Consider the following 21,189-nt stretch of genomic DNA (forward strand, 5'->3'; position numbering starts at 1 on the left):
ACCCCCATAACCCCTTTAGGACCCCTTTAGGACCCCCGTAACCCCTTTAGGACCCCCATAACCCCTTCAGGACCCCTCTAATCCCCATCAGACCATTTTAGGATCACCTTAGGACCCCCATAACCCCTTTAGGAGCCACAAACCCCCGTTAGGACCCCTGCCAAACGCCTTTAGGACCCCTTTAGGACCTGCATAACCCCTTTAGAACCCCTTTAGAACCCCTTTAGGACCCCTTTAAGACCCCCATAACCCCTTTAGGACCCCCCAAACCCCTTCAGAATCCCTTTGATACCTCCCTAAACCCCTTTAGGACCCCTTTAAGACCCCCCTAACCCATTTTGGACCCCTTTAGGACCCCCATAACTCCTTTAGGACCCCTTTAGGACCCCCATAACCCCTTTAGGACCCATTTAGGACCCCCATAACTCCTTTAGGACCCCTTTAGGACCCCCATAACCCCTTTAGGACCCATTTAGGACCCCCATAACCCCTTTAGGACCCATTTAGGACCCCCATAACCCCTTTAGGACCCATTTAGGACCCCCATAACGCCTTTAGGACCCCTTTAGGACCCCCATAACCCCTTTAGGACCCAATTAGGACCCCCATAACTCCTTTAGGACCCATTTAGGACCCCCATAACTCCTTTAGGACCCCTTTCGGACCCACATTACCGCTTTTGGACCCCTTGAGGACCCCCATAACCCCTTTAGGACCCATTTAGGACCCCCATAACTCCTTTAGGACCCCTTTAGGACCCCCATAACCCCTTTAGGCCACCCCCATAACTCCTTTGCCCCCCCCAGGTTGACAACTCCTCACTGACTGGTGAATCAGAGCCCCAGACCCGCTCCCCCGACTGCACCCACGACAACCCCTTGGAGACGCGCAACATCACCTTCTTCTCCACCAACTGCGTTGAGGGTGGGTATGGGGTCCATAGGGGGCCATTGGGGTCTCTATGGGGTCCCCAATGGGGTTTGAGGTTCCATAGAGCTCTATTGGGGTTTCTATGGGGTGCCCAAGATGGGTTAGGGGCAGGTTTGGGGGTCCCAGTGAAGATGTGCAACATCACCTTCTTCTTCATCAACTGCATTGAAGATAGATATGGGTCCCATAGGGGGCCATTGGGGTCTTTATGGGGTCCATAGGTCTATTGGAGCCCTTATGGGGTCCCCAATGGGGTTTGAGGTTCCATAGAGCTCTACTGGGGTCTCTATGGGGTGCCCAAGATGGGTTAGGGGCAGGTTTGGGGGTCCCGTTGGAGATGCGCAACATCACCTTCTTCTCCACCAACTGCGTTGAGGGTGGGTATGGGGTCCATAGGGGGCCATTGGGGTCCTTATGGGGTCCCCAATGGGCTTTGGGGGTCCATAGAGCTCTATCGGGGTCTCTATGGGGTGCCCAAGATGGGTTAGGGGCAGGTTTGGGGGTCCCGTTGGAGATGCGCAACGTCACCTTCTTCTTCATCAACTGCGTTGAGGGTGGGTATGGGGTCCATAGGGGGCCATTGGGGTCTCTATGGGGTCCCCAATGGGGTTTGAGGTTCCATAGAGCTCGATTGGGGTCTCTATGGGGTGCCCAAGATGGGTTAGGGGCAGGTTTGGGGGTCCCCTTGGAGACGCGCAACATCACCTTCTTCTCCACCAACTGCGTTGAGGGTGGGTATGGGGTCCATAGGGGGCCATTGGGGTCCTTATGGGGTCCCCAATGGGGTTTGGGGGTCCATAGAGCTCTATTGGGGTCTCTATGGGGTGCCCAAGATGGGTTAGGGGCAGGTTTGGGGGTCCCGTTGAAGATGCGCAACATCACCTTCTTCTTCATCAACTGCGTTGAGGGTGGGTATGGGGTCCATAGGGGGCCATTGGGGTCCTTATGGGGTCCCCAATGGGGTTTGGGGGTCCATAGCGCTCTACTGGGGTCTCTATGGGGTGCCCAAGATGGGTTAGGGTCAGGTTTGGGGGTCCCAGTGAAGATGTGCAACATCACCTTCTTCTTCATCAACTGCATTGAAGATAGATATGGGTCCCATAGGGGGCCATTGGGGTCTTTATGGGGTCCATAGGTCTATTGGGGCCCTTATGGGGTCCCCAATGGGGTTTGAGGTTCCATAGAGCTCTACTGGGGTCTCTATGGGGTGCCCAAGATGGGTTAGGGGCAGGTTTGGGGGTCCCGTTGGAGATGCTCATCACCTTCTTCATCAGCTGCGTTGAGGGTGGGTATGGGGTCCATAGGGGACCATTGGGGTCCTTATGGGGTCCCCAATGGGCTTTGGGGGTCCATAGAGCTCTATCGGGGTCTCTATGGGGTGCCCAAGATGGGTTAGGGGCAGGTTTGGGGGTCCCGTTGGAGATGCGCAACATCACCTTCTTCTCCACCAACTGCGTTGAGGGTGGGTATGGGGTCCATAGGGGGCCATTGGGGTCTCTATGGGGTCCCCAATGGGGTTTGAGGTTCCATAGAGCTCTATTGGGGTCTCTATGGGGTGCCCAAGATGGGTTAGGGGCAGGTTTGGGGGTCCCGTTGGAGATGCGCAACATCACCTTCTTCTCCACCAACTGCGTTGAGGGTGGGTATGGGGTCCATAGGGGGCCATTGGGGTCCTTATGGGGTCCCCAATGGGGTTTGGGGGTCCATAGAGCTCTACTGGGGTCTCTATGGGATGCCCAATATGGGTTAGGGGCAGGTTTGGGGGTCCCATTGGAGATGCGCAACGTCACCTTCTTCTCCACCTACTGCTTTGAGGGTGTGTATGGGGCCCATAGGGGGCCATTGGGGTCTCTATGGGGTCCATAGGGGTGCATTGAGGTCCTTATGGGGTCCCCAATGGGGTTTGGGGGTCCTGGCTGGGTTCAGTGGGACTCCTAGTGCAGTTTTGGGGCTGGTTTTGTGCTCCTGGAGCCCGTTTTGGAGTTCCTAGACTCCTTTTTGGCTTCCCAGACCCATTTCTGGGTTCCTAGACCCATTTCTTGATGTCCTAGACCCATTTTCAGGTTCCAAGACCCCATTTCTGTGTTCCTTGACCCATTTTTGAGGTCCTAGACCCATTTTTGAACTCCTAGACCCAGTTTTGAGCTCCTAGACCCATTTCTTCATGTCCTACGCCCATTTTTGAGCTCCTAGACCCATTTCTTGATGTTCTACACCCATTTTTGATGTCCTAGACCCATTTCTTGATGCCCTAGTGCTATTATTGACCTCCTAAACCCATTTCTTGAGATCCTAGGACCATTTCTCCATGTCTTAGACCCATTTTTCAATGTTCTACACCCATTTTTGAGCTCATAGACCCATTTCTCCATGTCCGAGACCCATTTTTTGTCTCCTAAACCCCATTTTTGCTTGTTTTAACCCCATTTTTGGTGAACTTGTTCCAGCCACTGCTCGCGGGGTGGTGATCGCCACCGGGGACCGCACGGTGATGGGTTCCTAGACCCATTTCTTGATGTCCTACACCCATTTTTGAGCTCCTCGACCCATTTCTTGATGTCCTAATCCCATTTTTGAGCTCCTACACCCATTTCTTGATGTCCTAATCCCATTTTTGAGCTCCTAGTCCCATTTCTCCATGTCCGAGACCCATTTTTTGTCTCCTAAACCCCATTTTTGGTTGTTTTAACCCATTTTTGGTGCCCTTGTTCCAGCCACTGCTCGCGGGGTGGTGATCGCCACCGGGGACCGCACGGTGATGGGTTCCTAGACCCATTTCTTGATGTCCTACACCCATTTTTGAGCTCCTAGACCCATTTCTCCATGTCCAAGACCCATTTCTTGATGTCCTAGTCCCATTTCTCCATGTCCGAGACCCATTTTTTGGCTCCTAAACCCCATTTTTGGTTGTTTTAACCCATTTTTGGTGCCCTTGTTCCAGCCACTGCTCGCGGGGTGGTGATCGCCACCGGGGACCGCACGGTGATGGGTTCCTAGACCCATTTCTTGATGTCCTACACCCATTTTTGAGCTCCTCGACCCATTTCTTGATGTCCTAGTCTCATTTCTCCATGTCCAAGACCCATTTTTTGGCTCCTAAACCCCATTTTTGGTTGTTTTAACCCGATTTTTGGTGCCCTTGTTCCAGGCACTGCTCGCGGGGTGGTGATCGCCACCGGGGACCGCACGGTGATGGGTTCCTAGACCCATTTCTTGATGTCCTAGACCCATTTTCAGGTTCCAAGACCCCATTTCTGTGTTCCTTGACCCATTTTTGAGGTCCTAGACCCATTTTTGAGCTCCTAGACACAGTTTTGAGCTCCTAGACCCATTTCTTCATGTCCTACGCCCATTTTTGAGCTCCTAGACCCATTTCTTGATGTTCTACACCCATTTTTGATGTCCTAGACCCATTTCTTGATGCCCTAGTGCTATTATTGACCTCCTAAACCCATTTCTTGAGATCCTAGGACCATTTCTCCATGTCTTAGACCCATTTTTCAATGTTCTACACCCATTTTTGAGCTCATAGACCCATTTCTCCATGTCCGAGACCCATTTTTTGTCTCCTAAACCCCATTTTTGCTTGTTTTAACCCCATTTTTGGTGAACTTGTTCCAGCCACTGCTCGCGGGGTGGTGATCGCCACCGGGGACCGCACGGTGATGGGTTCCTAGACCCATTTCTTGATGTCCTACACCCATTTTTGAGCTCCTCGACCCATTTCTTGATGTCCTAATCCCATTTTTGAGCTCCTACACCCATTTCTTGATGTCCTAATCCCATTTTTGAGCTCCTAGTCCCATTTCTCCATGTCCGAGACCCATTTTTTGTCTCCTAAACCCCATTTTTGGTTGTTTTAACCCATTTTTGGTGCCCTTGTTCCAGCCACTGCTCGCGGGGTGGTGATCGCCACCGGGGACCGCACGGTGATGGGTTCCTAGACCCATTTCTTGATGTCCTACACCCATTTTTGAGCTCCTAGACCCATTTCTCCATGTCCAAGACCCATTTCTTGATGTCCTAGTCCCATTTCTCCATGTCCGAGACCCATTTTTTGGCTCCTAAACCCCATTTTTGGTTGTTTTAACCCATTTTTGGTGCCCTTGTTCCAGCCACTGCTCGCGGGGTGGTGATCGCCACCGGGGACCGCACGGTGATGGGTTCCTAGACCCATTTCTTGATGTCCTACACCCATTTTTGAGCTCCTCGACCCATTTCTTGATGTCCTAGTCTCATTTCTCCATGTCCAAGACCCATTTTTTGGCTCCTAAACCCCATTTTTGGTTGTTTTAACCCCATTTTTGGTGCCCTTGTTCCAGGCACTGCTCGCGGGGTGGTGATCGCCACCGGGGACCGCACGGTGATGGGCCGCATCGCCACGCTGGCATCGGGGCTGGAGGTGGGCAAGACGCCGATCGCGGTGGAGATCGAGCACTTCATCCAGCTCATCACCGGCGTGGCCGTGTTCCTGGGCATCTCCTTCTTCATCCTCTCCCTCATCCTGGGGTACACCTGGCTCGAGGCCGTCATCTTCCTCATCGGCATCATCGTGGCCAACGTGCCCGAGGGGCTGCTGGCCACCGTCACCGTAAGTTCGGGCGGGTACGGGGTGATGGATGGGGTGATGGATGGGGTGCTGGAAGGGGTGATGTATAGGGTGTAGGGGTGATGTATGGTGTGTAGGGGTGATGTGTGGGGTGATGTATGGGGTGTAGGGATAATGTATGGAGTGATGTGTGGGGTGATGTATGGCGTGATGTATGGGGTGTAGCGGTAATGTATGGGGTGACGTATAGGGTGTAGGTGTGATGGATGGGGTGATGGATGGCGTGCTGGAAGGGGTGATGTGTAGGGTGTAGGGGTGATGTATGGGGTGTAGGGGTGATGTGTGGGGTGATGTATGGGGTGTAGGGGTGATGTATGGGGTGTAGGGATAATGTATGGAGTGATGTGTGGGGTGATGTATGGGGTGGTGTATGGGGTGTAGCGGTAATGTACGGGGTGACGTATAGGGTGTAGGCGTGATGTATGGGGTGATGGATGGGGTGTAGGGGTGATGGATGGGGTGATGGGCGGGATGATGTATGGGGTGTCGGGGTAATTTATGAGGTGATCTATGGGGTGATGTATAGGGTGATGTATGGGGTGTAGGGGTAATGGATGGGGTGTAGGTGTGATGGATGGGGTGACATATGGGGTGTAGGGGTGATGCGTGGGGTGATGCATGGGGTGATGTATGGGGTGATGTGTGTGGTGATGCCTGGGGTGTAGGGGTGATGTATGGGGTGTAGGGATAAAGTATGGGGTGACATATAGAGTGTAGGCGTGATGTATAGGGTGATGTATGAGGTGATGTATGGGGTGTAGGGGTGATGGATGGGGTGATGGATTGGGTGATGTACAGGATGTAGGGGTGATGTATGAGGTGATATATGGGATGGTGTATGGGGTGTAGGAGTAATTTATGGGGTGATGTACGGAGTGATGTATGGGGTGATGTATGGGGTGTAGGGGTAATGTATGGGGTGTAGGTGTGATGGATGGGGTGATGTATAGGGTGTAGGGGTGATGTATGGGGTGTAGGGGTGATGGATGGGCTGATGGATGGGGTGTAGGCATGATGGATGGGGTGAGGTATGGGGTGTGGGGGTGATGTATGGGGTGATGTATGGGGTGATGTATGGGGTGATGCATGGGGTGATGTATGGAGTGGGGTGTGGGGTGACGTACAGGTAGCAGAGGGTAATATGTAGATGTATGGTGTCAATATATGGGTTGTAAGGGGCTATATATGGGGTGATATATGGGGTGATATATGGATCATAGAGGGCAATGTATGGGGTCAATACATGGGTGCTAGGGTGCAACATATAGATGCATGGGGGCAATATAGGGCGTGCAGGGGGCGATATATGGGGTGACAGGTGTAATATATGGGGCAAGGAGGGCAACATATGGGTTGTAAGGGGGGGTATAGGGGGTGCAGGGGCGATATATGGGGTGACAGGTGCAATATATGGGGCAATGGAGGCGACGTATGGGGTGTAACAGGTAATGTATGGGCGTATAGGGGCTATATATGGGGTTCTGGGGCAGTATGTGGGGTTCAGGATCCATATATGGGGAGTCTGGGTCCAGTATCGGGGTGCCATAGGTGCTCCATACACCCCATAGGGACCCCATGCCCAGCATAGGGCTGCAGCCTGACTTTGGAAGCTAAGCAGGCTTGGCCCTGGTCAGCACTTGGATGGGAGACGTCTGTTGACCATAGGGTTCTGGGTTCGAATCCCCCCATGCATCACCCATACCGGAGGGTCCCATGGGTGCTGTGTGACACCCCCCCCCATAGGTGTGCTTGACGCTGACTGCCAAGCGCATGGCACGCAAGAACTGCTTGGTGAAGAACCTGGAGGCGGTGGAGACCTTGGGCTCCACGTCCACCATCTGCTCCGACAAGACCGGGACCCTCACCCAAAACCGTATGACCGTGGCCCATATGTGGTTCGACAACCAGATCCATGAGGCCGACACCACCGAGGACCAGTCCGGTGCGTGATGGGGGCCGGCTATTAGATGGTGATTGGGGTCTATTGGGGGGTCTTTGGTATCTGTTGGGCATCTCTGGGGGGGCTCTATGGGGTCTATGAGGTGTTTATTGGGGTCTATGGGGTCTTTCTGGGGTCTATGGGGGGTCTATGGAGGGTTCGTTGGGGTGTCTACGGGGGTCTATTGATGTCTATGGGGTCTCTATGGTGTCTCTATTGATGTCCATGAGGTCTCTGTTGACATCTATGGGGTCTCTATGGCATCTCTGTTGACATCTATGGGGTCTCTATGGCATCTCTGTTGACATCTATGGGGTCTCTATGGCATCTCTATTGATGTCTATGGGGTGTCTGTTGACATCTATGGGGTCTCTATGGCATCTCTGTTGACATCTATGGGGTCTCTATGGCATCTCTGTTGACGTCTATGGGGTCTCTATGGCATCTCTGTTGATGTCTATGGGGTGTCTGTTGACATCTATGGGGTCTCTATGGCATCTCTGTTGACGTCTATGGGGTCTCTATGGCATCTCTGTTGATGTCTATGGGGTGTCTGTTGACATCTATGGAGTCTCTATGGCATCTCTATTGATGTCTATGGGGTGTCTGTTGACATCTATGGGGTCTCTATGGCATCTCTGTTGATGTCTATGGGGTGTCTATGGCATCTCTATTGATGTCTATGGGGTGTCTGTTGACGTCTATGGGGTGTCTGTTGACATCTATGGGGTCTCTATGGCATCTCTGTTGACGTCTATGGGGTCTCTGGCATCTCTATTGATGTCTATGGGGTGTCTGTTGACATCTATGGGGTCTCTATGGCGTCTCTATTGACGTCTATGGGGTCTCTATGGCGTCTCTGTTGACGTCTATGGGGTCTCTATGGCATCTCTGTTGACGTCTATGGGGTCTCTATGGCATCTCTATTGACGTCTATGGGGTCTCTATGGCGTCTCTGTTGACGTCTATGGGGTCTCTATGGCATCTCTGTTGACGTCTATGGGGTCTCTATGGCGTCTCTGTTGATGTCTATGGGGTCTCTATGGCATCTCTATTGACATCTATGGGGTCTCTATGGTGTCTCTGTTGACATCTATGGGGTCTCTATGGCATCTCTATTGACATCTATGGGGTCTCTATGGTGTCTCTGTTGACATCTATGGGGTCTCTATGGCGTCTCTGTTGATGTCTATGGGGTCTCTATGGCATCTCTGTTGACATCTATGGGGTCTCTATGGTGTCTCTGTTGACATCTATGGGGTCTCTATGGCATCTCTATTGACATCTATGGGGTCTCTATGGCATCTCTGTTGATGTCTATGGGGTCTCTATGGCGTCTCTGTTGACGTCTATGGGGTCTCTATGGCATCTCTGTTGACATCTATGGGGTCTCTATGGCGTCTCTGTTGACGTCTATGGGGTCTCTATGGCATCTCTATTGACATCTATGGGGTCTCTATGGTGTCTCTGTTGACATCTATGGGGTCTCTATGGCGTCTCTGTTGATGTCTATGGGGTCTCTATGGCATCTCTGTTGACGTCTATGGGGTCTCTACTGATGTCTATGAGGTCTCTATTGATGTCTATGGGGGGCCTATGAGGTCTCTCTGGGGTCTATGGGGTCTCCCTGAGGTCTATGGGAGGTCTATTGCAGTCTATAGGGTGTCTATGGGGTCTCTCTGTGGCCTGTTTGGGGTCTATTGGTGTCTATGGCATCTCTATGGGCATCTATTGGGGTCTCTACGGCATCTCTATTGATGTCTATGAGGTCTCTATAGGGTCTCTATAGGGTCTCTGTTGATGTCTATGGGGTCTCTATTGATGCCTATGAGGTGTCTATAGGGTCTCTATGGGGTCTCTATTGATGTCTATGGGGTCTCTGATGTCTAGGGGGCTCTATTGATGTCTGTGGGTCTCTAGTGGATGTCTATGGAGTCTCTAGTGACATCTTTGAGGTCTCTTGATGTCTATGGGTCCCTATAGGGTCCCTATGATGTCTCTATTGATGTCTATGGGGGGTCTATTAGTATGTAAGGAGTCTCTATATAGGGTCTCTATAGGGTGTCTATGGGGTCTCTATTGGTGTCTATGGGGTCTGTATAGGATCTCTATTGGGTGTCTATAGGGTCTCTATGGGTCTCTATTGACGTCTATGAGTCTCTACTGATGTCTATGGAGTCTCTATAGGGTCCCTATGTGGTCTCTATGTGTCTCTATGGGGTCTGTATGGGTCTCTATGGGTCTCTATGAGTCTCTATGGGTCTCTATGGGTCTCTATGGGTCTGACCCCCCTATGTCTCCCCCCCAGGCACCGCCTTTGACAAGAGCTCAGCCACATGGGTGGCTCTGTCCCACATCGCGGGGCTCTGCAACCGCGCCGTCTTCAAGGGGGGGCAGGAGAACGTCCCCATCCTCAAGGTAACAATGGGGGGCAATGGGGGTAATGGAGACAATGGGGTCAATGGGGACAATGGGGACCATGGGGTTGATGGGGGTAATGAGGACAATGGGGTCAATGGGGACAATGGGGGTAATGGTGTCAATGGGGACAACGGGGCAAAGGGGGGCAATGGAAGCAACGGGGGCAATGGGGACAATGGGGTCAATGGGGGACAATGGAAGCAATGGGGTCAATGAGAGCAATGGGGTCAATGGGGACAATGGTGTCAATGGGTGACAATGGGGTCAATGGGGTCAAGGGGTGCAATGGGGTCAATGGGGACAATGGGTACAACGGGGTCAATGGTGGTCAATGGCTGACAGTGGCGTCAATGGGTACAATGGGGTCAATGGGGGACAATGGGGTCAATGGGACAATGGAAGCAATGGGGTCAATGGGGACAAGAGGGACAATGGGGGTCAATGGGGCCAATGGTGATCAGTGGGGCCAATGGTGGTCAATGGGGTCAATGGGGTCAATGGTGGTCAATGGGGGTTAATGGGGCCAATGGGGGTCAATGGAAGCAATAGGGCTCAATGGGGCCAATGGTGGTCAATGGGGTCAATGGGGCCAGTGGTGGTCAATGGGGCCAGTGGTGGTCAATGGGGTCAATGGGGCTCAATGGGGCCAATGGGGCTCAATGGGGCCAATGGTGGTCAATGGTGGTCAGTGGGGCCAATGGGGGCCAATGGGGCTCAATGGGGCCAATGGTGGTCAATGGTGGTCAATGGGGCCAATGGTGGTCAATGGGGCCAATGGTGATCAATGGGGCTCAATGGAGCCAATGGTGGTCAATGGGCCAATGGTGATCAGTGGGGCCAATGGTGGTCAATGGGGCCAATGGGGCTCAATGGGATCAATGGGGCTCAATGGGGCTCAATGGGGCCAATGGTGATCAATGGGGCTCAATGGGGCTCAATGGGGCCAATGGGGCTCAATGGGGCCAATGGTGATCAATGGGGCTCAATGGGGCCAATGGTGATCAATGGGGCTCAATGGGGCCAGTGGGGCTCAATGGGGCCAATGGTGGTCAATGGTGGTCAATGGGGCCAATGGTGGTCAATGGGGCCAATGGTGATCAATGGTGGTCAATGGGGCCAATGGGGGCCAATGGGGCTCAATGGGGCCAATGGTGGTCAATGGTGGTCAATGGGGCCAATGGTGGTCAATGGGGCCAATGGTGATCAATGGGGCTCAATGGAGCCAATGGTGGTCAATGGGCCAATGGTGATCAGTGGGGCCAATGGTGGTCAATGGGGCCAATGGGGCTCAATGGGATCAATGGGGCTCAATGGGGCTCAATGGGGCCAATGGTGATCAATGGGGCTCAATGGGGCTCAATGGGGCCAATGGGGCTCAATGGGGCCAATGGTGATCAATGGGGCTCAATGGGGCCAATGGTGGTCAATGGGGCCAATGGTGATCAATGGGGCTCAATGGGGCCAATGGTGATCAATGGGGCCATGGGGTCCCCCCTCATCCCGTTGCATCCATCCCCGTTCCCAGCGGGACGTGGCCGGGGACGCCTCGGAGTCGGCGCTGCTCAAGTGCATCGAGCTCTCGTCCGGCTCCGTCAAGCTCATGCGGGAGCGCAACAAGAAAGTGGCCGAGATCCCCTTCAACTCCACCAACAAGTACCAGGTACCCAATGGGAGGCGCCCCACAGCCTGCGGGAGGCGCCCCACATCCAATGGGAAACACCCTATATCCAATGGGAGACACCCTAAATACAATGGGATACATCCCACATCCAATGGGAGACATCCCACATCCAATGGGAAACACCCTATATCCAATGGGAGACACCCTAAATACAATGGGATACATCCCACATCCAATGGGAGACATCCCACATCCAATGGGAAACACCCTATATCCAATGGGAGACACCCTAAATACAATGGGAGACATCCCACATCCAGTGGGAAACACCCTATATCCAATGGGAGACACCCTAAATACAATGGGATACATCCCACATCCAATGGGAGACATCCCACATCCAATGGGAAACACCCTATATCCAATGGGAGACACCCTAAATACAATGGGAGACATCCCACATCCAATGGGAGACATCCCACATCCAATGGGAAACACCCTATATCCAATGGGAGACACCCTAAATACAATGGGATACATCCCATCCAATGGGAGACATCCCACATCCAATGGGAAACACCCTATATCCAATGGGAGACACCCTAAATACAATGGGAGACATCCCACATCCAATGGGAGACATCCCACATCCAATGGGAAACACCCTATATCCAATGGGAGACACCCTAAATACAATGAGATACATCCCACATCCAATGGGAGACACACTAAATACAATGGGAGACATCCCACATCCTGTGGGAGGCACCCCACATCCAATGGGAGACAACCTAAATACAATGGGAGGCACCACACATCCAATGGGAGACACCGTAAATGCAATGGGAGGCACCCCACATCCAATGGGAGGCACCTCACATCCTGTGGGAGGCACCCCACATCCAATGGGAGACAACCTAAATACAATGGGAGACACCCCACATCCAATGGGAGACAACCTAAATACAATGGGAGACATCCCACATCCTGTGGGAGGCACCCCACATCCAATGGGAGACACCGTAAATGCAATGGGAGGCACCCCACATCCAATGGGAGACACCGTAAATGCAATGGGAGGCACCCCACATCCAATGGGAGGCACCGTAAATGCAATGGGAGGCACCCCACATCCAATGGGAGACACCGTAAATGCAATGGGAGGCACCCCACATCCAATGGGAGACACCGTAAATGCAATGGGAGGCACCCCACATTCAATGGGAGGCACCTCACATCCTGTGGGAGGCACCCCACATCCAATGGGAGACAACCTAAATACAATGGGAGACACCCCACATCCCATGGGAGACTCCCCATCCCCATTCCTCCCCTATCCCCATATCCCCCCATTCTCTTTTCCCCCTTATCCCCATATCCTCCCATCCCCACTCCCATTCCCCCCCCATCCCCATATCCCCCCATTCCCATCCCCCCCATCCCCATATCCCCCCATTCCCATTCCCATTCCTCCCCCTATCCCCATATCCCCCCATTCCCATTCCCCCCCATCCCCATATCCCCCCATTCCCATTCCCCCTATCCCCATATCCCCCCATTCCCATTCCCCCATATCCCCCCATCCCCATTCCCATTCCCCCTATCCCCATATCCCCCCATTCCCATTCCCCCATATCCCCCCATCCCCATTCCCATTCCCCCCATCCCCATATCCCCCCATTCCCATCCCCCCCATCCCCATATCCCCCCATCCCCATTCCCATTCCCCCCCATCCCCATCTCCCCTCCACCCCCCACCCCCCCATTCCCACCCCCTAACCCCCCTCTCTATCCCTCTCCCTCGCCCCCTATAACTCAGTATGTGGGGCAGGCTCACCCCTTGGCCCCATAGATCCCCTCTATGTCACCCCACAGCTCTCCATCCACGAGACCGAGGACCCCAACGACAACCGGTACCTGTTGGTGATGAAGGGGGCACCGGAACGCATCCTGGATCGGTGTTCCACGATCCTGCTCCAGGGCAAGGAGCAACCCTTGGATGAGGAGATGAAGGAAGCCTTCCAGAACGCATACCTGGAGCTTGGGGGGCTCGGGGAGAGGGTCCTGGGTAAGGGGGCGGAGAGGGGGATATAGGGATATAGGGATATAGGGGGATATAGGGGGATATAGGGGGATATAGGGATGGGGACGCAAGGAGCATCCCTTGGATGAGGAGATGAAGGAAGCCTTCCAGAACGCATACCTGGAGCTTGGGGGGCTCGGGGAGAGGGTCCTGGGTAAGGGGGCGGAGGGGGGGATATAGGGATATAGGGATATAGGGGGATATAGGGGGATATAGGGGGATATAGGGATGGGGACGCAAGGAGCATCCCTTGGATGAGGAGATGAAGGAAGCCTTCCAGAACGCATACCTGGAGCTTGGGGGGCTCGGAGAGAGGGTCCTGGGTAAGGGGGCGGAGGGGGGGATATAGGGATATAGGGATATAGGGGGATATAGGGATATAGGGGGATATAGGGGGATATAGGGATGGGGACGCAAGGAGCATCCCTTGGATGAGGAGATGAAGGAAGCCTTCCAGAACGCATACCTGGAGCTTGGGGGGCTCGGGGAGAGGGTCCTGGGTAAGGGGGCGAGAGGGGGATATAGGGATATAGGGATATAGGGATATAGGGGGATATAGGGGGATATAGGGATAGGGATGGGGACGCAAGGAGCATCCCTTGGATGAGGAGATGAAGGAAGCCTTCCAGAACGCATACCTGGAGCTTGGGGGGCTCGGAGAGAGGGTCCTGGGTAAGGGGGCGGAGAGGGGGATATAGGGATATAGGGATATAGGGGTATATAGGGGGATATAGGGGGATATAGGGGGATATAGGGATGGGGACGCAAGACGAGCATCCCTTGATGAGGAGATGAAGGAAGCCTTCCAGAACGCATACCTGGAGCTTGGGGGGCTCGGAGGAGAGGGTCCTGGGTAAGGGGGCGGAGGGGGGATATAGGGATATAGGGATATAGGGGGATATAGGGGGATATAGGGATGGGGACGCAAGGAGCATCCCTTGGATGAGGAGATGAAGGAAGCCTTCCAGAACGCATACCTGGAGCTTGGGGGGCTCGGGGAGAGGGTCCTGGGTAAGGGGGCGGAGGGGGGGATATAGGGATATAGGGATATAGGGGGATATAGGGGGATATAGGGATATAGGGGGATATAGGGGGATATAGGGGGATATAGGGATGGGGATATAGAGGGATGGGGATATAGGGGGATAGAGGGATAGCGGAGGATAGGGATGGGGGTATAGGGGGGATATAGGGATGGGGATATAGGGATGGGGATATAGGGGGGATATAGGGATGGGGATATAGGGATGGGGATAAAGGGATGGAGATATAGGGGGATATAGGGATGGGGATATAGAGGGATGGGGTTATAGGGAGGGGGATATAGGGGGATATAGGGATAGGGATATAGGGATGGAGATATAGGGGGATATAGGGATGGGGATATAGGGATGGAGATATAGGGGGATATAGGTATGGGGATATAGGGATGGGGTTATAGGGATCGAGGTAGAGGGATGGGGATATAGGTGGATATAGGGATGGGGTTATAGGGATGGGGGTATAGGGATGAGGGTAGAGGGATGGGGATATAGGGATGGGGATAGAGGGATGGAGATATAGGGGTTATAGGGATGGGGATATAGGGATGGGGATATAGGGATGGAGATATATGGGGATAGAGGGATGGGGATAGGGGGATGGGGATAGGGGGATATAGGTATAGGGATATAGGGATGGGGTTATAGGGATGGGGATAGAGGTATGGGGATAGAGGGATGGGGATATAGGGGGGATATAGGGATGGGGGTATAGGGATAGGCATATAGGGATGGGGATATAGGGATGGGGATATAGGGGGATATAGGGATGGGGGTATAGGTGGACATAGAGGGTGAGGATGGGGATATAGGGGGAGATATCCCTATAGGATGAGATGGGAATGGGGCTCGGGGGGGATATAGGGGGATACGGGCGTCCCTGGGGGGCTGAAGATGGGATATGGGGTCCCTGAGGTCCTTGGGATATGGGGCTATGGAAGTGCAGAGGGGCTGAAAGGGATCTATAGGGCTACAAAGAGGGGTGTTTGGGGTATAAAAAGGGTGTTTTGGGGTGCAAAGGGAGTAATTTGGGTACAAAAAGGGAGTTTTGGGGTGCAAAGGGAGTATTTTGGGTACAAAAAGGGTGTTTTGGGGTGCAATGGGAGTATTTTGGGTACAAAAAGGGTGTTTTGGGGTGCAAAGGGAGTATTTTGGGTACAAAAAGGGTGTTTTGGGGTGCAAAGGGAGTATTTTGGGTAAAAAAAGGGTGTTTTGGGGTGCAAAGGGTGTATTTTGGGTACAAAAAGGGTGTTTTGGGGTGCAAAGGGAGTATTTTGGGTACAAAAAGGGTGTTTTGGGGTGCAAAGGGAGTATTTTGGGTACAAAAAGGGTGTTTTGGGGTGCAAAGGGAGTATTTTGGGTACAAAAAGGGTGTTTTGGGGTGCAAAGGGTGTATTTTGGGTACAAAAAAGGTGTTTTGGGGTGCAAAGGGGTAGAAAAGGGTTCAAAAGAGGTGTTTTGGGGCACAAAAGGGGGTGTTTGGGGCTGCAAAAGGGGGGGGTTGGCACAAAAAGGGGTGTTTTTGGGGTACAAATGGGGTGTTTTGGGGTACAAATGGGGTGTTTGGGGCACAAAAGGGGGTGTTTTGTTGTAGAAAAGGGGTATTTTGGGGTTCAAAATGGGTGTTTTGGGGCACAAATGGGGTATTTGGGGGGAGAAACGGGTAATTTTGGGGTACAAAGGGAGTAGTTTGGGGCACAAAAGGGGTGTTTGGTGCAGAAAAGGTGGATTTTGGGGTAAAAATGGGTATTGTGGGGGACAAAAGTGATATTTTGTGGTACAAAGGGAGTATTTTGGGGCACAAAAGGGGCATTTTGAGGCATAAAAGGGGTTTTGGGGTACAAAAGGGGTATTTTGAGGTACAAAAGGGGTGTTTTGGGGTACAAAAGGTATTTTGGGGTGCAAAAGAGGTGGTTTGGGGCACAAAATTGATGTTTTGGGGTACAAAGGGAGTGTTTTGGGTCACAAAAGGGGTACTTGAAAGTAGAAAGGGGTAAGTTTGGGGTACAAAGGGAGTGTTTTGGGGTACAAAAGAGGTGTTTTGGGGTAGAAAGGGGTAAGTTTGGGGTACAAAGAGTGTATTTTGGGGTACAAAGGGAGTATTTGGGGGTAAAAATGGGTATTTTGGGGTATAAAAGTGGTATTTTAGGTTACAAAGGCAGTATTTGGGGGCAGAAAAGGGGTGGTTTGGGGTTCAAAGGGAGTATTTTGGGGTAGAAAAGGAGTGTTTTGGGGCACAAAAGGGAGTATTTTGGGGGAGAAAAGGGGTGTTTTGGGGTACAAAGGGCGTATTTTGGGGTAGAAAAGGGGTGTTTCAGGGCACAAAGGTGTATTTTGGGGTAGAAAAGAGGTGTTTTGGGGCACAAAAGGGGTATTTTGGGGTAGAAAACGGGTGTTTTGGGGTACAAATGAAGTATTTTGGGGTAGAAAAGGGGTGTTTTGGGGTGCAAATGAAGTATTTTGGGGTAGAAAAGGGGTGTTTTGGGGTACAAATGAAGTATTTTGGGGTAGAAACGGGGTGTGTTGGAGCACAAAAGGGGTATTTTGGGGTAGAAAAGGTGTTTTGGGGCACAAAAGAGGTATTTTGGGGTAGAAAAGGGGTGTTTTGGGGCACAAAAGGGGTATTTTGGGATAGAAAAGGAGTGTTTTGGAGTAGAAAGGGAGTATTTTGGGGTAGAAAAGGGGTGTTTTGGGGCACAAAGGGGGTATTTTGGCAGAGAAAAGGGATGTTTTGGGGTATAAAAGGAGTATTTTGGGGTAGAAAGGGGTAAGTTTGGAGTAGAAAGGGAGTATTTTGGGGTAGAAAAGGGGTGTTTTGGGGGACAAAAGGAGTATTTTGGGGTAGAAAAGGGGTGTTTTGGGGCACAAAAGGGGTGTTTTGGGGTAGAAAAGGGGTGTTTCAGGGCACAAAGGTGTATTTTGGGGTAGAAAAGAGGTGTTTTGGGGCACAAAAGGGGTATTTTGGGGTAGAAAAGTGGTGTTTCAGGCACAAAGGGAGTATTTTGGGGTAGAAAAGGGGTGTTTTGGGGCACAAAAGGGGTATTTTGGGGTAGAAAAGAGGTGTTTTGGGGCACAAAAGGGGTATTTTGGGGTAGAAAAGGGGTGTTTTGGGGTACAAATGAAGTATTTTGGGGTAGAAAAGGGGTGTGTTGGAGCACAAAAGGGGTATTTTGGGGTAGAAAAGATGTGTTTTGGGGCACAAAAGGGGTATTTTGGGGTAGAAAAGGGGTGTTTTGGGGTACAAAGGGTGTATTTTGGGATAGAAAAGGAGTGTTTTGGAGTAGAAAAGGAAGTATTTTGGGGCAGAAAAGGGTTGTTTTGAGGCACAAAAGTGGTATTTTGGCAGAGAAAAGGGATGTTTTGGGGTAGAAAGGGAGTATTTTGGGGTAGAAAAGGAGAGTTTGGGGGCACAAAAGGGAGTATTTTGGGAGAGAAAAGGGATGCTTTGGGGTACAAAGAGAGTAATTTGGGGTAGGAAGGGGTGAGTTTGGAGTACAAAGGGAGTATTTTGGGGTAGAAAAGGAGTGTTTTGGGGCACAAAAGGGAGTATTTTGGGGTAGAAAAGGGATGCTTTGGGGAACAAAGGGAGTGCTTTGGGGAACAAAGGGAGTACTTTGGGGTAGGAGTGTTTTGGGGTACAAAGGGAGTATTTTGGGGTAGAAAAGGGGTGTTTTGGGGTACAAAGGGAGTATTTGGGGGGAGAAAAGGGATTTTGGGGGTACAAAGGGAGTATTTTGGGGTAGTAAGGGGTAAGTTTGGGGTAGAAAGGGAGTATTTTGGGGTCGAAAAGGGGTGTTTCAGGGCACAAAAGGGGTATTTTGGCAGAGAAAAGGGATGTTTTGGTGTATAAAGGGAGTATTTTGGGGTAGAAATGGGCAAGTTTGGGGTAGAAAGGAAGTATTTTGGGGTAGAAAAGGAGTGTTTTGGGGGACAAAAGGAGTATTTTGGGGTAGAAAAGGGGTGTTTTGGGGCACAAAGGGGGTATTTTGGCAGAGAAAAGGGATGTTTTGGTGTATAAAGGGAGTATTTTGGGGTAGAAATGGGCAAGTTTGGGGTAGAAAGGAAGTATTTTGGGGTAGAAAAGGAGTGTTTTGGGGGACAAAAGGAGTATTTTGGGGTAGAAAAGGGGTGTTTTGGAGTAAAAAGGGAGCATTTTGGTGTAGAAAAGGTGTGTTTTGGGGTACAAAAGGGGTATTTTAGGATAGAAAAGTGGTGTTTTGGAGTAAAAAGTGAGCATTTTGGGGTAGAAAAGGTGTGTTTTGGGGTGCAAAGGAAGTATTTTGGGGTAGAAAAGTGGTGTTTTGGAGTAAAAAGGGAGCATTTTGGGGTAGAAAAGGAGTGTTTTTGGGTACAAAAGGGGTATTTTAGGGTAGAAAAAGGGTGTTTTGGGGTCGGGGGGGTCTGACCCTTGTTCCTGCCCCCCAGGTTTCTGCCACTTTTACCTGCCCGAGGACCAGTACCCGAAGGGCTTCGCCTTCGACTGCGACGACGTCAACTTCGCCACCGACAACCTCTGCTTCGTGGGGCTCATGTCCATGATCGACCCCCCCCGTGCCGCCGTACCCGATGCCGTGGGCAAGTGCCGCAGCGCCGGCATCAAGGTGAGACCCGAAACCGGCCCAAAAAGAGACCCAAAAGAGACCCAAACCAGCCGAAAATAGCCCCAAAAACAGAGGAAAATTGCTCCAAAACTGAGGAAAATTGCTCCAAAACCAGCTGAATCCAACCCGAAAATAGCCCCCAAACAGGAAAATAGCTCCAAAACCAGCTGAATTCAACCCGAAAATAGCCCCAAAACCGGAAAATAGCTCCAAAACAGCCGAATTCAGCCCAAAAAGAGACCCAAACCAGCCAAAAATAGCCCCAAAAAAGAGGAAAATTGCTCCAAAACAGAGGAAATTGCTCCAAAACCAGCTGAATTCAACCCGAAAATAGCCCCCAAACAGGAAAATAGCTGCAAAACAGCTGAATTCAGCCCAAAAAGAGACCCAAAGCAGCCAAAAATAGCCCCAAAACTGAGGAAAATAGCTCCAAAACTGAGGAAAATTGCCCCAAAACTGAGGAAAATTGCTCCAAAACCAGCTGAATTCAACCCGAAAATAGCCCCCAAACAGGAAAATAGCTGCAAAACAGCTGAATTCAGCCCAAAAAGAGACCCAAACCAGCCAAAAATAGCCCAAAAAAAGAGGAAAATTGCTCCAAAACTGAGGGAAATTGCCCCAAAACTGCGGAAAATAGCTCCAAAACCAGCTGAATTCAACCCGAAAATAGCCCCCAAACAGGAAAATAGCTGCAAAACAGCCGAATTCAGCCCAAAAAGAGACCCAAACCAGCCAAAAATAGCCCCCAAAAAGAGGAAAATTGCTCCAAAACAGAGGAAAATTGCCCCAAAACTGCGGAAAATAGCTCCAAACCCAGCTGAATTCAACCCGAAAATAGCCCCAAAACAGGAAAATAGCTGCAAAACAGCCGAATTCAGCCCAAAAAGAGACCCAAACCAGCCGAAAATAGCCCCAAAAACAGAGGAAAATTGCCCCAAAACTGAGGAAATAGCTCCAAAACCAGCTGAATTCAACCCAAAATAGCCCCAAAACAGGAAAATAGCTGCAAAACAGCTGAATTCAGCTCAAAAAGAGACCCAAACCAGCCGAAAATAGCCCCAAAAAAGAGGAAAATAGCTCCAAAACTGAGGAAAATAGCTCCAAAACCAGCTGAATTCAACCCGAAAATAGCCCCAAAACCGGAAAATAGCTGCAAAACAGCCGAATTCAGCCCAAAACGGGCCCCAAACCAGCCAAAAATAGCCCCCCAAAAGAGGAAAATTGCCCCAAAACAGAGGAAAATAGCTCCAAAACCAGCTGAATTCAACCCGAAAATAGCCCCCAAACAGGAAAATAGCTGCAAAACAGCTGAATTCAGCCCAAAAAGAGACCCAAAACAGCCAAAAATAGCCCCAAAACAGAGGAAAATTGCTCCAAAACTGAGGAAAATTGCCCCAAAACTGCGGAAAATAGCTCCAAAACCAGCTTAATTCAACCCGAAAATAGCCCCAAAACAGGAAAATAGCTGCAAAACAGCCGAATTCAGCCCAAAAAGAGACCCAAACCAGCCAAAAATAGCCCCGAAAAAGAGGAAAATTGCTCCAAAACAGAGGAAAATTGCCCCAAAACTGAGGAAAATAGCTCCAAAACCAGCTGAATTCAACCCGAAAATAGCCCCAAAACAGGAAAATAGCTGCAAAACAGCTGAATTCAGCCCAAAAAGAGACCCAAACCAGCCAAAAATAGCCCCAAAACAGAGGAAAATTGCTCCAAAACAGAGGAAATTGCTCCAAAACCAGCTGAATTCAACCCGAAAATAGCCCCAAAACAGGAAAACAGCTGCAAAACAGCCGAATTCAGCCCAAAAAGAGACCCAAAACAGCAAAAAATAGCCCAAAAAAAGAGGAAAATTGCTCCAAAACTGAGGGAAATTGCCCCAAAAAAGAGGAAAATAGCTCCAAAACCAGCTGAATTCAACCCGAAAATAGCCCCAAAACAGGAAAGT

The 21,189-nt window shown here is 51.2% G+C and overlaps 1 protein-coding gene across 2 annotated transcripts in view; it reads left to right on the forward strand.

Annotated features, from left to right (window-relative positions):
* Window positions 1-1,616: 1,616 nt before the first annotated feature.
* Window positions 1,617-21,189, forward strand: part of LOC130605074 (sodium/potassium-transporting ATPase subunit alpha-3) — a 45,215-nt gene continuing 25,642 nt past the window's right edge. Inside the window, exons 1-7 of one of the 2 annotated variants that reach the window (XM_057420226.1) lie at window positions 1,617-1,661; window positions 5,253-5,521; window positions 7,283-7,481; window positions 9,787-9,896; window positions 11,425-11,559; window positions 13,396-13,588; window positions 19,069-19,244. In XM_057420226.1, the coding sequence (XP_057276209.1) occupies window positions 5,297-5,521; window positions 7,283-7,481; window positions 9,787-9,896; window positions 11,425-11,559; window positions 13,396-13,588; window positions 19,069-19,244 (1,038 nt within the window). In that variant the 5' untranslated portion in view covers window positions 1,617-1,661; window positions 5,253-5,296. Of the gene's footprint in view, window positions 1,662-2,526; window positions 2,570-5,252; window positions 5,522-7,282; window positions 7,482-9,786; window positions 9,897-11,424; window positions 11,560-13,395; window positions 13,589-19,068; window positions 19,245-21,189 lie in introns of those variants that run through there. The other variant, XM_057420225.1, reaches the window with a different exon arrangement.

The sequence above is a fragment of the Pezoporus wallicus genome, unplaced genomic scaffold (assembly GCF_028554395.1).
Source record: "Pezoporus wallicus isolate ANWC-B61680 ecotype Strahan unplaced genomic scaffold, APGP_CSIRO_Pwel_v1 contig_12018, whole genome shotgun sequence".
Classification (NCBI taxonomy): Eukaryota; Metazoa; Chordata; class Aves; order Psittaciformes; family Psittacidae; genus Pezoporus; species Pezoporus wallicus.